Source organism: Pseudoliparis swirei, chromosome 19 (assembly GCF_029220125.1).
Source record: "Pseudoliparis swirei isolate HS2019 ecotype Mariana Trench chromosome 19, NWPU_hadal_v1, whole genome shotgun sequence".
NCBI classification, from domain to species: Eukaryota; Metazoa; Chordata; class Actinopteri; order Perciformes; family Liparidae; genus Pseudoliparis; species Pseudoliparis swirei.
In genome coordinates this window covers 15,216,944-15,243,692 of record NC_079406.1, presented here as the reverse complement: position 1 = coordinate 15,243,692, position 26,749 = coordinate 15,216,944, and the positions used below count along the sequence as shown (strand labels likewise).

The following is a 26,749-nucleotide window of genomic DNA, read 5'->3' as shown; positions in this document are numbered from 1 at the left end:
AGAGGCTGCGGTGACCACCAGGACTGTGAGGAGGTGGTCTCCTACAGGACTGCTCGGACTGGGATGTGTTGTGTGGACCGCACGGGGAGGACATCAACAGTATGACCGACTGCATCACGGAATACATCAAGTTCTGTGAACACACCACCATCCCATCACGGACTGTGCGCTGCTTCCCCAACAACAAGCCCTGGATCACCAGGGACCTGAAGAAAGCTGCTTTCAGGTCTGGAGACAGGGAGGAGCTGAGGAGAGCCCAGCGCAACCTGAAGGTGAAGCTCAGGGAGGCAAGGACTCCTACAGGAGGAAGCTGGAGGCCAAACTCCAGCTGAACAACACAAGGGAGGTGTGGTCTGGCATGAAGCAGATAACTGGCTTCAAGGTGGGGGAGAGACCAGGGGGGGCCTGGAGAGGGCCAACGAGCTGAACTGTTTTTCAATAGGTTCAGTTCACAGCCCTCCCCGTCTCCTCCACATCACACCTCCCAAACACCTCCTCCCCTCTGTCCCCCTGCTGAGCTGCACATCCACCCAGGTGAGAAGACAGCTGGAGAAAGCTGAAGGTCCTGATGGCATCAGCCCCAGGGTCCGCCACCCAGCTGTCTGGTGTCCTGCAGCGCCTCTTCAACCTCAGCCTGAGGCTGGGCCTGGTCCCTGTCCCAAAGAAGTCAGCACCATCTGGCCTCAACGACCTCGCCCTGGTCGCCCTCACCTCCCATGTGATGAAGGTGCTGGAGAGGCTGGTCTTGGCCCACCTCCGGCCGCAGGTGAAATCATCGCTGGACCCTCTGCAATTTGCTTACCAGCCATCATCTACCTGCTGCGAGCTCAGTCGCACCTGGATGGAACCGATGTCTCTGTGAGAGTCACTTTGACTTCTCCAGTGCATTTAACACCATCCAGCCACTGCTGCTGAGTGAGAAGCTGCGGGTGTGTGTGACGCGTCCACCATCTCCTGGATCACTGACTACCTCACAGGCAGACCACAGTTTGTCAGAATGGGCGTGTGCTGTCTGGAACGGTGGTCAGTGATGTTGAGCCCCACAGGGATCTGTTCTGTCACTCTGCCTCTTCACCCTGTACACCAGTGACTATGGACAGGAGGAGGAGTACAGGGCAGTGGTGATGAGAACCACCTGGCTGAACGTGGCCAAGACCAGAGAGATGGTGGTGGACTACACCTCTGAGTGTCCTGGACATGGTGGAGGTACAGTACCTGGGCGTCTCCGCCATTGTCTGCTGGGAGCAGCATCGAGCCGGTGACACCAGCCGTCTTAACAAACTGTTGAAGAAACTGGTGTCCATATTGGACAACACCACCTCGGAGAGATACAGGAGAACATTCCTGCCGACGGCTATGAGGCTCTACAACAGTTCACCTCTTGCCAGATCACCCTAACCCTTCTTATATTTTGTGTTTTGTTTTTTTTATTCTTGTGTGTTGCTGCTACTGACTCGACAAATTTCCCCTTGGGGATTAATAAAGTATATATCTATCTATCTATCTAATGCAGCATATGCTTGGCATGCTGTCAAAACAAATCTTTTTTTTAAGTATCTTATTGCAGCTTTGAAACCGCACACCGACACTTGCAACAACCCTTTTGTACTTCAGAAGCCCAAAGCAATATAACGAGAGTACAATGGCAGACACACACGCACAGACACACACACACACAGGGAGTTAAAAGCCACCTGTGTGTTGTGACTTTCACTCAGGACGTTGTGTAAAGCGTAGACAGTTTGTCTCAATTTCCCCTAATCTCTGTGTTACGGTGAAGTCAGACTTCAGATGGATTCAGGAGCAACTTCAGAAACAATAGAACTCTGCAACCTTCGATGTTCTTCCGCACGCTTATACCAGTTCTATAATTAAAGAGTAACTATACGTCAAAGTCCACCCACCGCAGAATTTAGAAAAAAATGCAAAACCATGCCCGCTTACGTTATGACAAAAGTCTCGACGCAGTGTCAACAAATACAGCTGACAGCAAATAGCGATATAGGGCTCTGCATTGGATGTCCCTGTTGCTGGGAGCCTATACTTCTCCAGGAGGAGAGCAGGCGCCAGCTTTGGAGAAGGACCGCCGCAGCTCGAATTCAACCAGCACAAAAATACCGGCCAGAACGGGCATCTGCTCTCGCCCAGATATTAACACCAGCATTGATGCATTTCAAACAATCAGTCATATAATTTAGTCTATAGCTTAAAGAACGTGTGCTGTTACATTTTCGTACAGGTAATTATTCCTGTATGACTGGTTTTACTATTTTTAAATCACTCAAAGGATAGGAAGACTTGAACATCTGACATTTAAATGTCATATTTTAAATAAAATATGTTATATCTAAAATATTAATTGAATATTTAATTTAATTCTTTGGTTTCCTTATTCCCTAGGAAAAAATCTGAAAACATTTATAAGACTTTGTCATGATTTTGAGCTAAAATTAAGTGGAGAAACCCTGAAGCTTATACAGATATTATAACACCTTCGTGTTGTATTGCACCTGCAGTTATCTGAGATAATCTACAATACGGACCTCACTCTAGACAGATTTGGGGACTATTTTCTACCCAAATGCAAACAGTAAAAACAGTTTGGCATGTGTGGTGTGTTAATTAGATTTGATCAGATCTCTGTTTATGTGCACGAACACAAGGTTAGATCAAAGCACTATAGGACTGGTTATTGTCCATGTGGGCTTGCAGGAAGTCTCTGCCTTTAATTACAGGACTACACACGCACACACACTCACACTATTACACACACACACGCACACTATTACATACACACACACGCACACAATTATTTTTTTTCTTCATATATGTTCAGGTTTGTCTCAACCTATAAAATCAAGCAAGCATCCAAATATAAACCTACAACTGAGGTTAGATGTGGGCTACTTTAAGTATTAATTACTTGTTCTCTGAAGCAATAACAAGATTATGTCTGTACAAGTAATTGGCATACAACAGGTGGCCATGTTAACCCCTTCCATCCCCCCAACCAACCATCAACTCTTTTAATGGATCCTCTCTCCCTCCTTTCCATATTTGAAACATAAGTTCAAAACATTGGGTTGTGTCACACTGCACGCTCTCTTGCAAAGTGAGGGTATATTGTTGCATCAGAATAAGGTGTCTTGCTATGCTCATCATGTTTGTAGAGTGCCTGTATTCACAACGCTCTTGGTGTGAACGCATATATTAGAACACATATGTCTAAAAAATATTTTCATGAATTAAAAAAAATCAGCCATGTTTTCATATTTGTAGTGATGCACTTCCAGCTGATTGAAGTTCAATTTGAAATCACTTCATTTAGAGATTATACAATGTTCACTGGACAGTAAGGGTACAAAGTAGCCTGTACTTCAGTACATATATTAAGTTAAACTCAACCATTGGTCGTCAATAACAATAACACTGAGGTGGCCTCATGTTTTCATTAGCTCGCTAGAACAGCGCAGTAAAACCTGGGTTTAAAAGATACAACGGCTTTCGAGTTATTCAGGCTGACCATGTCTCCTCTCGGTAGTAACTCCAAGGACCGGGTAGTATGTTTCTGTAGTAGACCAATGCAATGTGTAATAGGCTGGCTCGCTGCGCGCGCACTCTCGGTGCGCTCTAATTAGTTCGCGCACTCTCGTGGAAAAGGTGGAGACTCCGCTCGTCGCTGCTGCGCCGCTCAGAATAAACTTGAGCTTTTGAAACTTTGACGAACATCGTTCGATGTCTGCCACATAACCAGACACATTCAGAGTGTCTGCTGCTCAAGAACTCTCGCAATGTTTGACGAAGGAGACGAAGCCGACAGCGGCGAGAGAGCCCACGAGTCTCCCTCACCGCCTGCGCCTGTCCGTCCATCCTCGCCGCGGCCCCTGGACCTCTTCTCCTCCGCCTCTCCGCTGTTGGGGGACACAGAGCCGCCTTACCTCGCCGCCCCGGAGTGTCTTTACCCGTCTCCAGAAAACCAGGAGCCCGGGGACTCCCCACACTTCACACCGCCAAAGTTATGCCAGAGCATCGGGGACCGCGGCTCTCCGTTTCCTTCGCGGCAGGATGCGCGGACGGACGCGCTGTTCGACCGTTGCGATGACTTGTTCCCCAAGTGGAGGGGACGCGGCGCGGCGAACAATGACGGCGTTAAGCACCGCGGTCAGAGACTCCACCGGACACTGGAGCGCTCGGACCACGGGAACCACTCTGTTGAGCACGGGGACGCCGACAGCAGGCCAGCGTGAGTCAGCGTCTTAAAATCACCCACAACTTGTGTTCATCCACCCGAAGGCACCAGTGTCGAGGCCTTGTGTGGAGTCCTTGAGCTTATTGATGAACTCTGCAATGTGCAGTTATGCCAAGCAGCTGATCGATAGTTTAGAAAGGGCAAAGCTGTTCTGGGTTTAGATCATTTAATCAATAGTGACTAATCCACCTGGGATGTCAACAATAGAGGTCAGTGTGAGAGAGGAGAGTGTAGCAGGTGATTTCCCCTGAGCCATGCTGCATTCACTTGTCTGTGCAGCTTTGTTTTAAAGGTCCTTTATTCAATAAATCAATCGTGCTGGACTTTGATATACAAGTGATCAGTCTTACTCGAGGGTCATCACATACGTTTCTGTCATTCACTTTGAAATGCAAACTGATGTTCCTTCTTAAATGGAACATTTGCAGAAGATGTGTTACACTGTGTTCATTAAGTCTGAAGCGAAACTAACTTTACTGTTAATTTAGCTGAGCTGTTGTTTTTGAAGGGTGTTTGAGTTTGTTTTCCACTATATTTCGTCCTTGTGTTTAGAGAGAGAGCATCTTCAATGGATCCGGTGCATAAATACAGAAGAATTAGTCAAGTGTGTGTGTGTGTGTGTGTGTGTCTGAGTGATCGAGAGACAACAGGCATGAGACACTGAGCAGAGTACACACATATGCTTGCACAGTACACCCCCCTCAAAGTCACACACACAAGAATTTGCACAGAAACACTCATAAAACCCTGATTGGGAACTTCTGTCATTTTGAAAGTTGCTACTGTGTCTTATATACAGTTAATTATCTAGTTCTCCTCATTATGTTTAAAGCAACATTATTAAATAAATAGTATTTCTGTGATTTAGTACCCCTCATGGACAGTTGTACACTTACATTTGTTTACAAGCCAGCGAATATTACTTACTGGTCAGGCAGCACTCCAAACTAACTTTTACTTACTGATTGATGCAACTTTCTATTAAACTACATTTGAGAAGGAAATGTTGTAGCTTTTATTTACTACATTTATGTATAATAAGTACATTAGAGCCATGGCATTGTTGTACAGTAGGGGGGGCTGGGGGGGGATTTGTTCTTGCTGTGTGAAATGAGAAGTCAACATTGATTTCCCTACGTATTTTCCCCACGTAAATGCAAATTTGTGATTTTGGGCTTCACAAAATGAATTTAATTGAATACAAATCAATGATGATAAGTACACACATATCTCCACTCTGGTAGGAGCACCAAGGATCGTAATCATTAGGCACTGGCATGAATGTGACCATGTGAAATGTGTAGTCACACAGACAAAAAATGCCCACATATGCGACCACTTTGATCGCAGACTGGAGAATTGCAACAGTGAGAAAGTCAGCTTCGGCCCCTGACTTTTTTAAAGCTCTCGCCAACGGCTAAATGTATAATCTTCCGTGTCTTCGCCTCTGCCATCATGTCCGTATACTGAGAATACCGAGCTAGCTCCATCTCATATATGTAGTGTGACGTTGTGCCGTAAAGCTGCACACAATTTTCCGGGAGATCGTACCCACTCATCGGAAATACATAGTAAAAAACAGACGAATGAAAGAGAGCCATTCTCCTATATGACAAGTCAGTGTGCCTTCAGAATTACATTGAATCTAAGCTATTTATACTTTAAATACTTCACTGTAGTGCATTGCATCCATGCAGGAACAATCCACAGGCACAGCTGGGACATTAATGGTGACTCCTAATGGTTATTCAAGTAGCACAGCCAGCTTAGTTATCCCTATATTGAAAATGGCAGGCCTCAGAGTTGGCTCTTTGATCTTTCCTGGGCTTCTCCTTTGATACTGTGTTTAACTTAAAAGACCTCGCATGGAAAAGAAGCATGCACGCTCTCCTGGATGTCTGACTTGGCTAAATGTTGGACGCCTTTGTGTCTGTGTGAAAGAGAAGATGAACATGCCTGTTTCTCATTACCAGTGAAATATGGTGAACAACTCGCCTTTGATCTTACAAATTGACAATGTACTGAGAGAGAGAGAGATATTCTGCTCATGTCTGCACTGATAACGTAGGAACTCATTAGTACGTTCTGTAAATATTCCTGCTGAGTCTAAACTTCTTTTTCACTCATTATCCTCAAAATGTCATATCAAACCTGATTTGTGTTCTGATCTTCCTTTCTTTTTCTCCAGTTCACCGGTAAATGACCGAACATATTTGATGGCTTGAACTGAACATGATTAACTTGGTGTCCCAACATTAGAGTTTAGCTCCAGTCAAAAGGTTTTACAGAGTTCAGGACAGAAGAGTTCCTAGTTTGTGACATATATTTGGGGATATGTGTCACTGGATGCACTGTATGCAACGCCCCGTTCCGTTTCTCCTCTGTGTCTCCTCCGTCTTGATTGGTTAATTCCCTTCACCTGCCCTCAGCCACTCTCGCCTCGTTACTGTCTTATGCCGTACACCTGTTCCCCCCCTATATATTGTGCCAGTCTTTCCCTTGTCTCCTGCTGTATTGTTGTCTTTAGTTCTGTCTTCCTTGTCCCCTATGTATTCCTGACCTGCCTGTTCTGACCCTTTTTGGACTTTGTTGCTTATTGGAACCTTTTGCCTCAGTAAAGAGTGTTTTTTGTTATTCACATTGAGTCCAGTCCTGTTTCTCTGCACCTGAGCCTCACCCAGTGACAAACCCGTGACACTAAGTGTTTTGTTAACATTTCCCTTACATTTTTTTCTCTCATCCCCAAAATTTATTTAAAAGCACTTTCTACATGCTCAAATCCATTAGTTTGAATAAAACTGTCTAAAATAACATATGATTTTGCATTTTAAAACCCCTTTTTACACATACTGTACATCACTCACAGACAACCATGTTTTTCTAGATGGGTTGATTTGATTTCTGCAATGCTGAGTTGGAATATAGTGAGAATCCCCAGTTGCAGTGGTACGAGATAGTTTCTCTCTTTTCTGACCGTTTTGTGGTTCATAGGAGAGGGTCTCTGACTGACCTGCAGCACGGAGATCGGAGTCGTGTTTACGCGACACGTAGAGACAGAATGACACGCTGCTGGTTAGAGACGACCAACAACAGACGGATTGGAAGCTCATTCTGCGCATGCGTTAAATGCGTTAAAAAACCAAAACTAATTAATCCTGTAATTTAATTAACTGAGTTAACGCGTTATTTTTCACAGCACTAGAAGAAACCTTCAGGAGAGCAACATAGGAGGATCCCTCTCCAGGATGGACAGAAGCAATAAATGTCATGTGTACAGAAGGAATCAGTACAGAGTTACAACACATTCAATACATATGACAGTGTATGAATAGTTGGTGGTAGTCATTAACATGAACCTTATTTTCTTAAGTGGTTTTGAACCAAACAGGCCTTTTGCTCAGCAGGCAGAAAGAAAGACGTCTAGTAGTACGGGTTGGCATACAATAGAGGCGTAGTTTGTATTAGACGGTGTATCGTGTATCCCTGTAGCCTGACATTATGTTCGTCTATAGAGGGAATAGCGTCCGGTTGTTTTGGTTGCATCAATGCTAATGTGTCAAGTCCTTTGGTCTAAAACACAATATGATGTACAAATACAATCACAATAGGCAAATGGATCAGGAAGAAAGATGACCTGAATGAACGAGGGATTGTATACTTATGTCTGCTTTACCCCCCCTCCACACACACACACACACCACACACACACACGTTATATCCATTCATATCCATCACGTCGACCTCCTCCTGTCTTTGTGACTGTAATTCTGCACAAAATTGATGCAACTAAATTCTATTTTAGATCAGAATCAAAAACAGTCAGAGATTGATGGAGAGGGGATAGAGAGGGATGGAAAATGGCTATTCATGACCTGACTACAAGGTTATCTCAATGGGCCGGCAGCCAGACTGTCCCCTCGTGTCTAAGAAATGTTCCCAATGCATACAAATATATCTGTTGAGGTGTGTGTGGTTGGGCATATATTGGGTACAACCTACAGCATTGTAATAAATCAACACAAACAATGGCCTTAACAAACAAAAACCTTTCAAACATGTAAAGCTGCATAAAGGCAGTATTCACTGCATGCTTTTTGGATTAGTTTGAATCACAATTTACAGATGATGCATATTGTGTCCACTTATTGTATGAATTCTGATGGTGTCACACACATGTGTTTGACCATGGATGCCCCTTATGTGTATTTATGTGTGATAGTCTACAAATGTGTGTGTTTGCGAGTGAAAAAGAGAGGGTGGGAGCCTGGGGCATTAACGGCTGATTGCGTAAATCGAAAATCAAGACCGTATATATATATATATATATATATATATCTGGCCTGGGTGAGCGCTCTTCATCTTCTCAGCTCCACATCCTTTAACGCCAACCGTGGAATGTTTCCACCTTTTTCTTCAATGTCCAGCCTTCTGTGACACACAAAAAGTGAGGGGCACTACACTACATTACACTGTGTTATACTACACTCGTATTCCCATTCCAACTTTTCATTTCGAAGCTCACCCATATCCAGTATCTCCTCCTCCGCTCCCTCACTGTCTCTCACTCTTTCTCTTTCTTATTTCTCCAGCTTTGTGATACATCAAGGATTTTTTTCTCCACTATTTGTGTGAGAGTGCCGGGCCATGCAGCAGATGTCATTGTGGCATATCGGTGTCTCTAAAATACATACGGAGGAGTACAGTAGTCCAAGTGAAATGTGTTTCTCAGTTCAAAGCGTGATACCAGTGGTTCTGTCTGTGCAAGGTACATCTATTCCCTTTTGATAAAGAAGAGTATACGTGTTCATGCATGTGGGCAACATAATGACAGGCTCTCCACTGGCCAAAGAATCTCTTTGGACAATCACTCACTCATTGATTGTCGAGTGAGTTTGTCGTGCCAGAGTCAATTTATGGTTTCATCTCTCTTGCCAATAAGAGCCGTTGCCCTGAGATGGCCCCGCAGGAAGCTTTGACCCTGGAAGCGGTTCATTGATTTGATCGGAGACAGATATATTACGGATGGATTGGTTGACTTTCTCTGGGGTCAGGGGAGAAGTCTGTGTTAAGCACTGCTGATCGTGCTTGACCAGTTCCTGTCCACGGACGATATCCACATGGGGAGACAGTAATGAGTTTGTTTGCCTTGTTTCACCATGGCCACTTTGATGAGACTAAAGTAATGAGCCTGTCGTTCCTCTTGCCTCCGTTATTTTCTCTCTTGCTCTCCACTTTTCTTCGCTTTGTCATCACGTCATCACTCTTTGTCTCCTAACTCAATTTTCACCATTGTCATCCTTGTTCTTTCGCTTCTCCTCACCGTTTGCTCTCCTCTCAATTGTCCCCACCAGGGTGGACGCCATGCATCGGCGGCACACCACGCTGAGAGAGAAGGGGCGCCGCCAGGCAGTGCGGGGCCCAGCCTACATGTTCAACGAACGTGGCTCGGCCCTCACTGCGGAGGAGGAGCAGTTTCTGGACGCGGCTGAATACGGAAACATTCCTGTGGTCCGCAAAATGCTGGAAGAGTCCAGAACCCTTAACTTCAACTCTGTGGACTACATGGGCCAGAATGCTTTGCAGCTGGCAGTGGGCAACGAGCACCTCGAAGTGACAGAGCTGCTTCTAAAAAAGGACGGTTTGGCGAGGATCGGCGATGGCCTGCTTTTGGCTATCTCCAAAGGTTACGTCCGAATCGTCGAAGCCATTCTCGCCCACCCTGCCTTTGGGGGAGGTCTCCGACTTGCTTTGAGCCCTCTGGAGCAGGAGATGCATGACGATGACTTTTACGCGTACGACGAGGACGGAACACGTTTTTCACATGATGTCACGCCCGTCATCCTGGCCGCTCACTGCCTGGAGTATGAGATCGTCCACATCCTGTTGACGAAGGGGGCGCGCATTGAAAGGCCACATGACTACTTCTGTAATTGTCCAGAATGTGTGGAGAAACAGAAGCAAGACGCGTTCAGTCACTCCCGGTCCCGGATGAATGCGTACCAAGGCCTGGCCAGTGCGGCCTACCTGTCACTCAGCAGCGAAGACCCCGTGCTGACCGCCCTCGAGCTCAGCAATGAACTGGAAAGACTGGCCAACATCGAGACGGAGTTCAAGGTGAGGTGGTTTCTGATTTCTTAACATCTTTGCCTATCTTTTTTGTTTTTGTTTGCCAGTATTTTACTTGATCTATCCCCGCGCTTTTTTAAATGCCCACAACCTCACCAACATAAAAAGCTCACGAGTTATCAACACTGTGCAATTCTAACTTAACAGTCACCTGAGCTGGGATAACCTCACTAAATTCTCCAATATGTGTCTAGTTTTTAAAGTTCTTAATGATATGGCTCTTCCCACTTGGTGAATTTATCAAACAAAACATGCAGAGTAGCAGACAAACTAAATCTGTGGAGAGAGGTGACTACCATCCCATTTAGGAAGAGTTCCTTCAGTCAGTCTGCATTCTCAGTGAAAGCAGGACACCTGGAATGCCTCTTCATAAACGCACTAGCAGAACATATCACTCTGTTAAACACGGCCTGAAGAACTGGCTTATTACTAATCAGTGACTCGTGACACCCTCCTCAGTGATTGTGTATACGTTTATTGCTTTTTATGATGTCTTTTTAGGATTTTATGATGAGGCCTATATTTGATCGTAACCTGTATGTTTATTGCTTTTTATGATGTTTTTGTGATAACCATTTTCTCCATTAGTGAAGGCTTGTAATTAGGGCTGCAACTAACGATTATTTTGATAATCGATTAATCGGTTGATTATTTTATCGATTAATCGATTAATCGGATACAAAAAAAAACAACTTACATTTTAAACCCTTTATTCAAAACAGGGTCCGTACGGTCATGGAAAACCTGGAAAAGTCATGGAATTTTTAAATGGCTTTTAGCAGGCCTAGAAAAGTAATTGAAAAAAATAAAATCCCAAAATATTTGGAAAAGTAATGAAAATTTGTTTTATTCAAATGTTAATTTACACGGAATATATACAGTATGCTTTGGAATTCTCATTGTTAGTTTAAATACTACATCTTCTCACTTTGTCACGTATAGACAGAGTTTTCACAAAATGTTTAATCATGGAAATTTGGTTTAAAGTCATGGAAAGGTCCTGGAGATCCACTGGTCACCATGGTGATGAACCTGTTCACTGGTCAGCATGTGGATGACAGCTTTCCTCTCCTGAGCAGTGGTCCCCATGTGGACCGGCCCCCTAAACAATATCAGAGACGCGTTCCCATTTATTATTTTTTTTTAACGATGTGATTTAGCATATTTTTAGGATCGATACTTCATTAAAAGAGCGATCAGAGCTCACTAAATGTTGTCTGCCGCCCTAGTAGCGTGGCTTGTGGAAAAATATTTTCCGCTATCCGCCATGGAATAAATAACCACGTTTTCTATGTTAAACTCTTGTGGAAATGCCACACACGTCGTGACATGTAGCGCCCTGGTGTCTGGGTTCATAACGTCAGCTCCGTGAATGTCTCCGACTACGTGAAGGACTTCCGCATCCAGCGCCACGTGAGCAGCAGCAGCCAATTAGATTCATCAACAGAGGAGCAGCTCAGCACTGATTGGCTCTCACAACGCAGCGTTCCGTCTCTCCCTCCACTCTGGTTTCTCCTGCGCCGCTCTGCGCTCAAATCAACTTTGTTTATACTCCGTGACTTATTGAGCACAACGAATCGATAATGAAATTCGTTGCCAACTATTTTAATAATCGATTTTTATCGATTTTATCGATTCGTTGTTGCAGCCCTACTTGTAATATCTGGCCACAGGGACTGCGGTTGATATTTAACCTTAACTAAGACTGACACATTTACCCCTGGGTTGATTGATTTGCACGGTCCCTGTTCAAATAAATAAATACATGAAATAATGAAATGAAATACTGTTTCATATGGGGGCCGAGAGTTGACCAAAGATTTGGCAGAGTGGCGTCGGAGAGGAAGGTGAAAAGGAGATTTCTTCTTTTGGAGACACACACACACACACATCACACAATACATCGAGTGCTTTGCTCAAACAAGATTAAGGAGCTCGGCTGCTCGTGTCAGACAATTATATTTGAAAGTCAAGCTATAGCGACAGTAGGAACCTTTTTATTTTTTTTAAAGAACACTCAGACCATATTTCATGGGGCTGCACGGTGGTGTAGTGCACTGTCGCCTCACAGCAAGAGGGCCACGGGTTCAATTCCCGGTCGGGGCGGTCCTTCTGTGTGGAGTTTGCACGTTCTCCCCGTGGCAGCGTGGGTTCCCTCCGGGTTCTCCGGCTTCCTCCCACAGTCCAAAGACAGGCAGTCAGGTTAATTGAACTCTAAATTGCCCGTCGGTGTGAATGTGAGCATGAATGGTTGTATGTCTCTATGTGTGCCCTGGATGGACTGGTGACCTGTCCAGGGTGTCCCCTGCCTTCGCCCAATGTCAGCTGGGATCGGCTCCAGCGCCGGTGACCCTAATGAGGATAAGTGGTTTGGATAATGTACTCAGACCATATTTTATGATTATAATTTCCTACAACATCAATGGAACATACATTTGGTGTCCAATAGCAAAAGCAAGCTTATAAAAATAGTTACACAGTTTACACAGAAGCCCCAGAGGCGGCTGGTGGAGCTGTATATGACGCAACGCAGGAGGAAAGCAACAGTTATAGTTTGGGGCCCTTTACATCCTTAGTTTGAAGAATTTGAGAAGATGATACAGGTAACCACAGCAATGAAAACCCCTTTTTTAGGGATCTTTTATTCTATCCTCTGATGTCTAGCAAATTAACATATATATATATTTACATATTGTGGTCCAACAACTCAGTGACAATATTAAAGGATTTTGTGATCTCTCCCTCTTGTTGCTCAAAATCAATTTAAATCAAATTGTGTTTTAAGGAATGTTATTGTTACCACTACCAGCAACTAGACATTCTCGTTCTTTGTATATAGTTCCTTAACACTTATTATAAAACATAGTGGCTGATGAGGGGTTGTCTATATACATCATATTAAAGGTCATTTTGCGGTGTAAAGCTAGTCGTGATGGCACTTCATTTCCATTTCAGTTGTCAAATCAATTTGTTTGCATTACATCTCTCACGTATACGAGCAGCTCACTACCCCTAAATACATTTCAGTCAACATTGTAAAGGAAGCTAGCGTTGACGATTTAGTCAACCATGTCTCTGAAAGACACCGGAACAGCCCTGGACTGTGTCTATTGTTGTCTATGTGAGTCTAGTGATGCCTGAATGAGGTTTTGGTGGCAAATGAGTTTCCCCACTGTAAGTTAATAACATTTTATAATCTAGGAAATCCAAAATTTAAGTCAAACTGTTTTTTATGTTGTTAAATTTTGGATTTTATGCTTTGAATGTCCAAGGTTTTGTCCCGGAGCAATCGAACCTCCCTGTGGACCAATCTTATCTTGATTGGAAAGTGTCTCAGCTGGAAGCTGTGGACCGAGTGCAGAGACGGGCCCCGGGAAGAAGGAGGGTTGTCAACGGCTACGCGAGCAGCCTTTAATCGGCAGTAGATTAAAAGAACAGATTGTCCTCATATGTTGGCCAATGTTTGGCTGGTGCTACCGATGAGATCATGGCTTTTCTTAGCCCATCTCGAGGATGGGGATGAAGGCAAGGATGAAATATGCTTCAGTGTGTCTGCTCCTTAAGGGCCACCAGCCGCTGTGGAGACAAACACAGCTTTTCAAATGTTACATTACTTGTCAGCCTCCTGTCATTTTGGTTGTGGCTCTACTGAATCTTAAGCTTGGTGTTCTTTATTACTGTTTTGTAAAAAGGATGTACCGGGAACAATTATGTGTTATCTAGTTAACCCTTTATTTATACATGCCATAAAAGCTCAAATTGTCAAGTTCTAGTGACGGGGTGAGGCTCAGGCGCAGAGAGACAGGCTGGACGCAATATGAATAACAAAAAAAGCACTCTTTAATGAGGCAAAACAGTTTACAAAAAAACAAGGTCCAAAAGGGGCAGGCAGAGAATCCAGGTTCAGGGCAGGCAGAACCAGGAACACGGACAGGAACACGGACAGGACGACGGGAAAAGGACACGGAACCAGAGACGACAATCCAACAGGAGACAAGGGAAAGACTGACACAATATATAGGGGGGGAACAGGTGTACGACATCAGACAGTAACGAGACAAGAGTGGCTGAGGGCAGGTGCAGGGAATTAAACAATTAAGACAGAGAGGAGACACGGAACACAGGAGAAACAGAACCGGGTGTTACACAAATATAATGAAATAATCTATCGGATTTATGAAACATGCTTCACAAGGAACAAAATGAAATAGAAATTGGAAATCTATTCCTATTGTATGTTATTAATTACAAGCTGAAAATCTTCTTCTTTGTTTATCAAACTTCACTAAACAAAACATAGGCCGACAGTCAAAAGACATTGTTGAGATATTTAACAAAAAGAGTTAAGTAAGCAGGAAAAACCAACGTGAAAGATTGTTGTCAGACATCTTTGCTAGCGACAGTCTCATGTGATCTCAAGTTTCTACTTCACCAGCTCCAGGCCACATGTGTACTGATAAGTTAGTCATGTGTGGTTTGTTGCCTGAAGCTTCTGCTGTGTTTTCTTTCTTTGTAATTTTGTTGTGACATAAACTGTACAGTGCACAGTGTATAGACTCCATATGACTCCATGGAACAGAACATTAAGGAGTGTTTCCCTTTGGAGTGGCGGACTTTGCTCCCATTGATTACATACTGAATTATATTTATTATCAAGATCATTAATGATCATTAGTGATCATGTATCATCTAATTGAACCGATCAGATAACAGTGGCATAATGATCCCACCCCCCCTTTCTGCTCGTCATTCTGTTCCCTGTCTCCAGACAAACTAATGAAGGGCTCACCTGAGGGACCAGAGGTGTGTGTGTGCTCATCTGTCTCATTAACATCTCATTATCACCCTGTCTTCTCTCTTTGTCTCCCTGCTCTTCTTCACATCTTCTTCTCGTAATGTAACAACATCAGTTATTAAAGAGAGTGTAACAATAGTCTGAGATCATCCTGTTACACAAGAAGGAATCAAACACGCTAGGACATAGAGCATCAGACCCAGAAAACAAAACACAATTGTTGTCATAATTGAGAACATGTGATCTGACTGTATAGATTGTGAATGACACATTATCTCCTCACATTCAGAGGCTCTCAACACATAATTCGGAGCATATCTATTACCTTCACACGGCTCTCAATGGGAAGCAGGCTGGAAGCTATAACAGTGAGAGATCTAACGGTGTTTACCGGAGTGAGCGCTACGTTTCTGCAATGACGCCGCTGGTCGGGCGATGTCATCAGCTGTTACTGCCGTATGAGAGGTAGCCACGAGCCAGCGAATGGGGCTCACACACAGGCACAGGCGGCCGGCCATTACAACTCACACAGCGGAGGATTGACTTCATTCTCCGTTCAGGGACGCGTTACTTATTATACATCGACATCGGAATGTGTTGTTTGCTTCTATTTTGATGCTCCAAATCCAGAATATGTTAGAAGTTCAAAGGTTTTACAAGCACATGAATGCATGATACAAGGTCAGCCACACATACCATATGGTCTTTTGTTTTTATTGATTTAAAGTTTTTTTCTGTGGGTTTTGCCTCCAGATATAAGAATCAGAGGAGAATATGAAGTACTTACCCCAGGCCCGGCTCTAAGAATCACACTGGTCAATACTTTGGACAGATTGCCATTATATTTGGTCCATAATTCACTGCCCCTTCAAATAATCAATAACCTCTGCCTCCACTGTATTTTGAGATTAATACAATAACGCATGCTAACATCGTAAAGGTTGTATGCTTATTTTTACAATGTGACATTCTAAATGTATGTAAGGCATCAGGATGCCGTATGGGACAGAGCTTTTGTTTCCACTTTGAGAGAAATACATGTTTACTCTCAGTCGAGTGCACGCAAACACTCACATGACCTTCTCACGCACCAGAGACGAGTCGTACTGGTGCTGATGTGGGGACTGCTGAAGGCTTATCAGGACCTCCCTAAAATGTATCTTCAAACAACCTAGTTTTCGAGACAGCCCATCAATTTCTCATGAGAGCCTGTGGACACACACACACACACACACATACAGACACCCTTGGGAGAAAAGGAGAGAGGCAGAGTAGGGTGTCATTTCATTTTTTTAATGACTCACTCTGTACTTGCGTCGTACCAATTTTAGTTTAAACTACAACAGACGGCCACAGTGAAAGTGAACAGCAGCTAAACTGGTTGTGAATGTCCTCTGATGTGCAGTAATACTAACGATGTATATCACACTCTCCTCATCCCTCCATCTTACCCCCCTCTCTCTCTCGCTCCATGTTTGTGTCACTCATCTGTAACCACTCACTCTGCTTCACACTGTTCAGGCTCCATTTTCAATCTCACAATCATGCCCCCTCCTTTATCTCAGCCCCCCGCGGCACAAAGCACACACCCTGAATCCTGATTGTATTTTTACATAATGCTGCATGGTTGTAGCGTCGGTGCGTGTGTGTGTGTGTGTGTTCTTGATGTGTGTCTTATGATTAAGAACACATTCTTGTTCATGCACTACCCTGAAGCTCTCCTTTCCCTGAAAGTAAACAGTCATGTGATTGTTATTGATATATTTCACTTGTCAGTCTAAAGGTGACATACACGCCTCCTTCTCCTTCATGTCCCCAAAAGGGCTAATTGAGGCCTGCCCCGAATTAACTTTTTAAGTTGCAGATAGTGATGATCCTTTTCACCAACCTTATCTAACATGCAGGTTTTGATAAAGCAAAGCCTGAAGGGCCAGACTTTAAAATGTTTGACACGTATTGCAGCCGTTTGGTATTTAAGATTACAAACACACTGTTGACTTCACTAAACCGAGTACACCATAAATACAACACAGATACTGTAATACAGATAAAGTCATACAAGAATAAAACTCCTAATATAAAAACACAGAAGGAATGCACATGATGCCCAAGGTCAATAAGTGCACTGACATGCAGTACATATTCTGTTACTGTCTAAAATGAAATCTAAATGATTGTAATATGTTACAATATTCTTATAGAACTATATAATATTAGTTATAAGCACTCTTAAATATCCATGCACACTTAGAATAACACAGTATTATAATGCATTATACAATTATGTATTACAACTATGTTAATTATAATACACTATGATCCTTGCAACAACAAAAAAGAAATGTTACTAAGTGACCATTGAAGATTTATTATACTTGATAAGTACTCATTAGGTAGGTAACATATGTAGTTTCTCTCTTTCATGATAGGCAGATAAAGGAAACACTGACATCACAGAAAGTGTTGCCCATAATTTGCGTACATACTGTATCACACCTCCTCACAGCAAAAGTATGCCCAAAAAGAAAGTGAGAGGAGAACTGGTCATTTCCTCCCTTGTTTAATTGATTGCTGAGTTGATGACTGATGGACTTTATAGAAGCTCCAATCTGCTGCCTGCTTATCTACTCAGACAAATACTGAAGAACAGAACAAGCTAGGAGGCGAGGGGAGGTAGTGTAAGAAAGAAGGATGAGAAGTGAAGACTGAGGAGCAAAGGGTTGAAGCTGGAACAATTTGTGAGGGATTAGAAGGAGAGAGAAGAAGGAAAGGCCTGAATCGTGAATTGTAGTAAAGTGGACAGTGTAAATCGGCACTTGGAGCAATTCCCTAAATTTGGATGAAGAAGTATACAAAGTCACGAAAGATAATATTCTGTCTCTGATGCCATCACGTTATTATCTTGTGTGCACAAGGGGGGCTTCAAACGATTGAGGTGCTTCATCACTTGTGACGTAGGCCATCAGTATTCACTCCAGTCCACCAAAAAGTCAACAAAAATCGAAAATAGTAATGTTTCCATTCAACTGATAAAAAACACAAACCTAATTGCTGATTTGCAAGCATTGCAAGCATTTATTTATTAGCCCAGGACCCAGCATCCCACATAAAGGAGAATGGAAACACACACTCTTGTAACTCTCATACATTTGTTTTCAGCATTATCAAGGGTCCAGTTTTTAATATCATTGTGAGAATGTTGGCAAAATGAAATGCAAATCATTGTTTCTGTTGACGACTATTATGTAGTATACTTCAGACCACACAGCTCTTCTGGTGCTCTGCTAAACCCGCGGCTACTTTGCTGCTTCCTTCCCATGAAGACAATTATGTTCATTAAGTGAATGAACGACTATGTGGTCACACTCTTTTCCTTCTTCCTCTAATCTTTGTGTTTTATTTTCAGGTGGAGTGGTTACCTTGCATTATTTATAATTATAATTAAAATTGATCCATTTCCATTCCTTCTTTATATGCTAATTCAAACTGTGCATAGAATCCGGTGGATGGCAAAGCATTTGAAGAGAGCATGTCCAATGATCAGACGTGGATCCCTTATTCAGCGTTTGTGAGGTTCAAGTGCATTCTGTCGAACATATGACTTGTTTTTCCTGATATTGTATGAAATGTGATGATGAGATTTCTGTGAAATGTTTACATTTTTTGTCAAGCTAACATTGAAGTCGTTGGCGAAGATAAATCTAGTCAAGTCGACTCGTCGCCTCCATCTCTGCTTTAGACATTCGGTCAAATAAACCAAACTAATTAACATGAAACAAATCGCATTATCAGCCGTTCTGTGTTTTTTTTTACAATCAAGCCATATTATAATTGCAAATGAGAATGAATATCTCTATGAGGTTGGCCTATCTCAAGTCACTTACCAAAATAAAGGTGTCCAAGCTCCTGGGTGAGGACTCCCGGACAGCTCGACCAGCTGGAGTAATGGTTTGAAGCCTGAAGAGGCAATGCTCCAGAGATTTCTACATTTGAAGACAGCTGTGTTGTCTGTGACTTTTCGTTGAAATGATTCACCTGTTTAAATTCTGTTTTAAGGCAAGCTTCTCTTCCCTCCTGTCCTTTATTCCATCTTTCCTCTGTCCCTGTCAGAATGAATACCGTAAGCTGTCCATGCAGTGTAAGGACTTTGTGGTGGGTGTGTTGGACCTATGTCGGAACACAGAGGAAGTGGAGGCCATACTGAATGGCGACGTGGACCAGTGCCCTCCCAGCGCCTACAACCGGCCCTGCCTCAGCCGTGTCATACTGGCCATTAAGTACGAGGTCAAGAAGGTAAGATGACCACCGATCACCGGACGGATCAACCGAACCAAACTAGTGGTCATTTAAGTTGCAGTTCACATTTGTTCACGTCATCAAACTGCACAACATGCAAGGCCTGAAATCTGCTTCCTCGAATTTATGAACACACACGCCCCCCCCCCCCCCCCAATAAAATTTAAACTAAAATAGCAAACAAGCAAAGTCCAATCAAAGCATACAAAGTGACAGGATGATGGACATATACAAACTGCAGTGATGGTTGTTCAAAGCATCCAAGAATAATGTAAATGATTCAATATTTACGATAGTTAAAGACGTTCTACATTGTGGTAAAGAACATACGGCTGAACAAGATGAACCGACACAATCTAAATACAAGTATATGAGTACTGCACACAAATGTTATATAGAAATGACACTTAAATGAATGACTTGAGGGGCTTTCTAATTGATTATGAAGCTGAATTCCACAGATGTGCTGGGACAGCCGGCTGAAAGCAGTTTTGCAGAGTGGGCGAGTGCGGTCCTCCCTGGCTGCACCTCTAGTAGCTCTGCTAGATTTGAATTTGATGAAATCAGACAGAGGAGGAGGAGCTAAATTATGCATGATCTGATAAACTAGGCCGACATTTTTGTTTGTGATGAGGTTGTACCAGCTAAGGAGATTATATGTGTTTATACTCCTGTCTTCAAGCTCAGGCAAGCTAAGATAACCCGGATGACATCACTATGATATAATGGGTTATTTTTTTAGACTGGCAACCTCCTCCAAGGCCACAAACGCACCATGCAACTCTTTTCACAAGTACTGCTCATGACAATGAAAGTTGATGTGTACATTCTTCTGATCTGCATTTTCTCATGGGTTTGGAAATGCATTGACAAACTAACTATTTTGTTGATTTGATATGAGGACTAGAGGGCAGAACTACATATGCAACCAGCCAAGAGTCCTTGAGCAAGGCACTGTATCCATTGCAGCGACAGTAGCTGACTGTTCTGATAAAGACGAACCAACGACCTCATACCGACCTGTCGGTGGACGAAAGAAGAATCACATCAATCTTTATTTTAAAGATTATCGGGTATGTTTTGTGTGTTTCATTTCACATGTAAGCTGTGTGTGTTGTGTGTTTTACTGCCATGTTCAGCTAGTGTCTGAGCCTTTTTATGCACAAACAGCAAGTGTGTGTCTTTCTGAACTTGTAGCCTCAGAGGGCCTCAAGTAAACAACAAACTGGCCTCTAATTCAAGGAGATAATCCCTGCTGAGCAGAGGTAGTTTTATTTAATTGTCAAACCAAAGGCCTTTTCCCCATTCTCCCAACCATACTTGCTCTCTCTTTCTCACACACAGCCTGTTTGCCCTTCATGTGCTGCATGTTTTCTCTAATCAGGTAAATCCCTATTTTACACTGTGTTACAGTGCATGGATGTGACAATAATACTGAGAGCTCAAAGCCCTCAAGTAGACGGTTTAAAGACTCATTAAACACAATTCACTATTTAGGAAGCTTGGATTCACCTCAGTTACAAAAGTTATATTTCTAATGTTTTACAATGAAAACAAGACTGTCATAAGTCACGGATGTCGCAGAGAGAGGACGCAAATGCCGACATATTCTGCAAAAAACAATATTTAATCTCAAACTACTAACAGGCCGACAAACACGCGGACCAAACAGTTCGAAGCCACACCGGGAATGAGACGAACAGGGTTTACATACACAGGCAGGCGGAGGTGATTGGACAACGGGGAACGAGACACAGGTGAACACAATGAGGGCGGGGCCAGCAATCACACAGAAGGAAACAATCAGGACCAAGGCAGACAATCACAGGGAGACAGATGACACAAAGACTTCAAAACAAGACACAAAATGAGACACAAACTCCAGATCATGACAAAGACTCCAAACACTGCTACTGCACACTGTCTTCCACTTCTGTCAATCCATCCAATAGTTGACGAGATATTTCACTCTGGACCGAAGTGCTGGACAGACAGACAACATGACTAATATAACTAGAAATATACGAAGTTCTGACTTAAAGCACTTTATAATCAGCATTTGATTGTATGGCTTTGAGGCCCTTTACTAAATTGTCTGAATACTCCATCAAGTACATTATAATCTGTGATGTGACACACACACACCTACACACACACACACACACACACACATACACAAACAAGCATGAACACACACAGGCTATGAGCTGAAATCTGCTCATTAACCTGGATAATCCTTTATCTCGTTGTGTGTGCGTGTGTGTGTGTGTGTGTGTGGCATTACACAGCCTGTTCAAGCTGTGTTTTTCATCCCGTACGGGAGAGCGTGACCAATACTCAGGGAGCTAATTACGCGGAGATAGGTAGGGATAGATTGCCATGGCAACCAGGTGAAGCCCAACTGTGTGTAGTGCATGTAGCTAAACGCAGGGAGGGTTCATGTCATGGGTCATTGGATCGACGGAGAGGTCACTGGAAACCAGTGGGAAAATATGTTAACTACGATTTAGTGTACAGCGGGAGTTTAATGTGTGTGTGTTCCCTCTGAATGAAGAAGTGATTGAACACATCGTGTGTGTGTGTGTGCGTATCCATCGTCGGATGGGAGCCAGTCGTCAGCTCAGATAAATGTTCCCTGAATGGGATGGCCGAGTCTGATTGTTGAAGAAGTGGGAAGGATTGATGGAGGGAGAAAACAAGAGAGGCTAATGACAATCAAGGGAGAGCAGGTGTGACCGGACGCCGTCCATTACTCAGGTCTGACACAGTCCACACGAGTGTTTGATTGTTACACCAGTCAACCTCCCACTGATCATCGATTGCTCTGTTGTCCACATCCTTGCTCCAGCTGGAACAAAAACATCCATCCCCTCCTTCCTCAATAGACCAGTGGAGGCTTTCATTATTTCCTTCTTTCTTGCAGTTAAGTCGGCAACAGAGGCTGAAATGTCTTATCTAATAAAGCAAACACGCTTCAGTAATCAGAATAAACATTCAGCGCCTCTTATTTGCTGCCTGCTTTCCTTTTGCATCGTGTATAGTCAATTCATTATTACACAACCTGCTTGTTGACATTTCCATGTTAAATGAAGCCAAGTGGCACCCGTGAATACACACATGTAGTGAGTCATATATTTGGATGGTCATGGATACACAATGTGCCCCTAAGTGAAAAGCAGCACGCATGCTCAGCTAATTGAAATTACTTGACCACCAGAAGCCCTCCTCATGAATAAACTATATTTTTCAACCTTATTCATTTAGTAACGCCTGCCAATTAAACTACATTCATCCTTTTTGTGACTATTGGGCCATATCAGTGGAGCGTAGGACTAGCATGGTGCTTGCTCAGCGTGCTGGCCCTGACCCCTGAAGTGATCCGTTAAACAATCTGTAAAAGATTCCAAATGTTTTATGAGATGAGAAAAGCAAATAAGTAATGCTTCTTTTAAAATGGATGTTCACTAATTGCTCTCCTGTATCTCTCTTTACTCCCCGCTGATTTAAATGTCTTGTCTCCGTCTCCTCCGTCAGTTCGTCGCCCATCCCAACTGTCAGCAGCAGCTGCTGACGATCTGGTACGAGAACCTGCCCGGCCTGAGGCAGCAGTCCATGGGGGTGAAGTGCTGGACAGTGCTGGGCGTCGCCGCGGGTCTGCCCTTCCTGGCGGTTGCCTACTGGGTAATGCCGTGTAGCAAGGTACGAACACGGTTGATCTTGAGCAGAGCAGACACACCAAAAGTATATTTGTGACATTTTATAATTTTTTGACAAGCACCTATTTTACACTCTGTGTTACAGTGCATGGATGTGACAATAATACTGAGAGCTCAAAGCCCTCAAGCAGACGGTTTAAAGACTCATTAAACACAATTCACAATTTAGGAAGCTTGGATTCACCTCAGTTACTAAAGTTATATTTCCAATGTTTTACAATGAAAAGATGCAAGACTCCAAACACTGCTACTGCACACTGTCTTTTACTTCTGTCAATCCATCCAATAGTTGACGAGATATTTCACTCTGGACCGAAGTGACTCATATAACTAGAAATATACGGAGTTCTGACTTAAAAAGCACTTTATAATCAGCATTTGATTGTATGGCTTTGAGGCCCTTTACTTAATTGTGTTAATACTCCATCAAGTACATTATAATCTGTGATGTGACACACATACACCAACACACATACACAAACAAGCACGAACACACACAGGCTATGAGCTGAAATCTGCTCATTAACCTGGATAATCCTTTATCTCGTCAAGTGTGTGTGTGTGTGTGTGTGTGTGTGTGTGTGGTAGATGTTGAGAACCTTTTGAATGTTTCTTGTGGAGTAAGATTCATGAATTAGTCATTTTGAGCTCATGTCGAGCGTGAAGGAGGATGGAGAGCGAGACATGGATCCATCCTGAGACACTAGCTGCTCCCAATCACTGTGTCACCAAAACACCCGTCTGTGTTATTGTGTGAGTACATTTGATTTTGTGATGCAGCACAGAGGGCAGGAAGAAGGTGAATGCGTTGCTCAAATAACAAATAAATATATGGTGCATTCACCTTGTAACTTTATAGGACTGTTATTATTTGTGGTAGAAGTAATAGTTTAAATACATTATTTCAAAGTCCAGCTAAATGTTGAGAAACGGATATCTGATAATTATCGACGGTGCGGTAATAGAAAAACAATTAAATTAAATGAATAACTGAGATCATAATGTGACAGGCTAGCAGCTAAACAGAGATACACAGATATATGAAATGATTGTGATCATGACGGGTTGCAGAAAGAAGGCTTTGATGTGTTTTGGTATATTATGTGTAGCGTGCCCTCACTCATGTCATTTTGCTCTGCTCCTCGCAGCAAGTGATGATGTCTTGCAGCTCCACATGTTCTCTATTTGTACGGCATCACAACACCATTAGCCCAAACCATATTACATTTCATAATATCAGTGGGGAGAGATGAAGAAGATATTCATATGTTTGTTGTTCATAAATCTCAATCGTCAATCGTCATTGTCTTAATCATCTAAGTTAGACACAGAAGACACAAATGAAATTGCTTTACAAATCTCGTTTGAAGAGAAGCATATGAGATATGCTTTGGAGGTGATGGAAAACAGATTCGTATTTCGATACTGAATGTTTCTTTTTGATTGAAAAATGGTGGAAAATGGGGAAAGCATGCCGAGCATGATGGGACAGGTATTAAAAGATGCCCACGAGAACACTTCAGCCCCTGGTGAGTGACAGAAAAGAGATGAAACTGAATAAGTTTGAAAACAAGCGGCGGCTGTCAGACTTCCTCCTCCTCGAACAAGCGTCATGCGTTTGTCAGTTTTCTCCATTTCAAGATTCAAGATTCAAGATTCAAGATGTTTTATTTGTCACATACACACACAGGGTGTGCAGTGAAATGAAAGTGGCAATGCTCAGCAGGAATGTGCAAGGGCAACAAGTACACACTATTTACAAATAAAAAACAACACAATATTTACAGTAAGTGTGTGTGTGTGTGTGTGTGTGTGTGTGTGTGTGTGTGTGTGTGTGTGTGTAAGAGGGGCAGTTGTGTGGGTCTATGTGGGGTCCTGGTGAGGTCGGAGTTCACAATCCTGATGGCCTGAGGAAAGAAACTCCGTCTCAGTCTCTCTGTTCTTGCAGCGTGACTACGGAGGCGCCTGCCTGACCGCAGCAGCTGAAACAGTCTGTTGTTGGGGTGGTGAGGATCCTTCATGATCCTGCCGGCTCTGGTTCTGCACCTCCTGGTGTACAAGTCCTGCAGGGTGGGAGTGTAGTTCCAATAGTGCGCTCAGCCGAACGCACTACTCTCTGCAGAGCCTTCCTGTCCTGAGCGGAGCAGTTGCCAAACCAGGCTGTGATGCTTCCTGTCAGGACGCCTCTACAGCTCCAGAGTAGAAGGACTGAAGGATCCTCTGGGAAACTTTAAATTTCCTCAGCTGCCTGAGGTGGTAGAGGCGCTGCCTTGCCTTTCTCACCAGAGTGTCTGTGTTTGTTGACCATGTCAGATCCTCGGTGATGTGGACTCCCAGGCTCACCCTCTCCACAGTAGTCCCGTTAATCCCCAGTGGTGAGTACGTCCTCTGTTGTTGTACCCTCCTAAAGTCCACAATCAGCTCCTTAGTTTTGGTGACATTCATGATGAGGCTGTTGTCCTGGCACCAGAGTGACAGATCAGCAACTTCCTCCAGGTAGGCCTTCACATCAGGCCCACCACCACTGTGTCATCCGCAAACTTGATGATGGTGTTGAGCTGAACCTGGCCACACAGTCATGTGTACAGGGAGTACAGTAGGGGCTGAGGACGCAACCCTTGGGGGATCCTGTGTTCAGGGTGAGGGATTTGGAGGTGTGTCTGCCCACCCTGACCACCTGTGGCCTGGCGGTCAGGAAGTCCAGGATCCAAGCACACACGGGGGTGTTCAGTCCCAGCTCAATCAGCTTGCCGGCCAGTCTGGAGGGACTATGGTGTTGAAAGCTGAACTATAATCAATGAACAGCAGTCTCACATAGCCCCCTCTGGCTGTCCAGATGAGAGAGTGTGGTGTGCAGTACCTGGGAGACAGCATCATCCGTGGATCTGTTTGGGCGATAAGCAAACTGCAGCGGGTCCATGGAGGAAGGGAGGAAGGCGCAGATGTAGTCCTTTATCAGCCTCTCAACGCATTTCATGACCACCGAGGAGAGGGCCACGGTCGGTAGTCATTCATACATGCTGGAGAAGCATTCTTGGGCACAGGGACAATAGTGGATCTCTTGAAGCAGGCGGGACCACGGACTCAGCCAGGAGAGGTTGAATATTGTGGTGAACACTGGAGCTAGCTGGTTAGCACAGGTCTTCAGTACAGATATGCCATCTGGACCTGCAGCTTTCCTGGTGTTCACCCTCAACAGAGCCCTCCTCACACTGTGCTCGGTCACAGAGAGTGTGTGTTCATCCCTGTTGTTGCTAGCCTCAAACCGTGCATAAAATGAGTTCAGGTCGTCCGCTAGGGATGGCACTCACCATTGCGCGGGTCTGCTCTGGTAGTTTGTGATAGTCCGTGCTCCATCTGTGATTCCACTCTGTCTCGGTACCTTCTTTTGGCGTCCTTCACCGCCCTCCTCAGTCCACTGCTTCCCCTGAAGAGTCCACTTGTATCATTGTTTTATTGATAAGTCAATGCTGGTAATGTACTATATAATGTATTTACCTAAATACTGTAGTGCAAGTTTGAGATACTTTGCTGATGAAATGCCCTGTCCACCCACACAGGTATTGT

General features: G+C 43.7%; 1 protein-coding gene across 1 annotated transcript in view; it reads left to right on the top strand.

Annotated features, from left to right (window-relative positions):
- The first annotated feature begins 3,746 nt into the window (after window positions 1–3,746).
- trpc7b (transient receptor potential cation channel, subfamily C, member 7b) overlaps window positions 3,747–26,749 on the top strand; it is a 58,614-nt gene continuing 35,611 nt past the window's right edge. Inside the window, exons 1-4 of the mRNA XM_056440183.1 lie at window positions 3,747–4,243; window positions 9,601–10,363; window positions 19,281–19,463; window positions 23,001–23,165. Of these exons, the coding sequence (XP_056296158.1) occupies window positions 3,792–4,243; window positions 9,601–10,363; window positions 19,281–19,463; window positions 23,001–23,165 (1,563 nt within the window). The 5' untranslated portion in view covers window positions 3,747–3,791. The remainder of the gene's footprint in view (window positions 4,244–9,600; window positions 10,364–19,280; window positions 19,464–23,000; window positions 23,166–26,749) is intronic.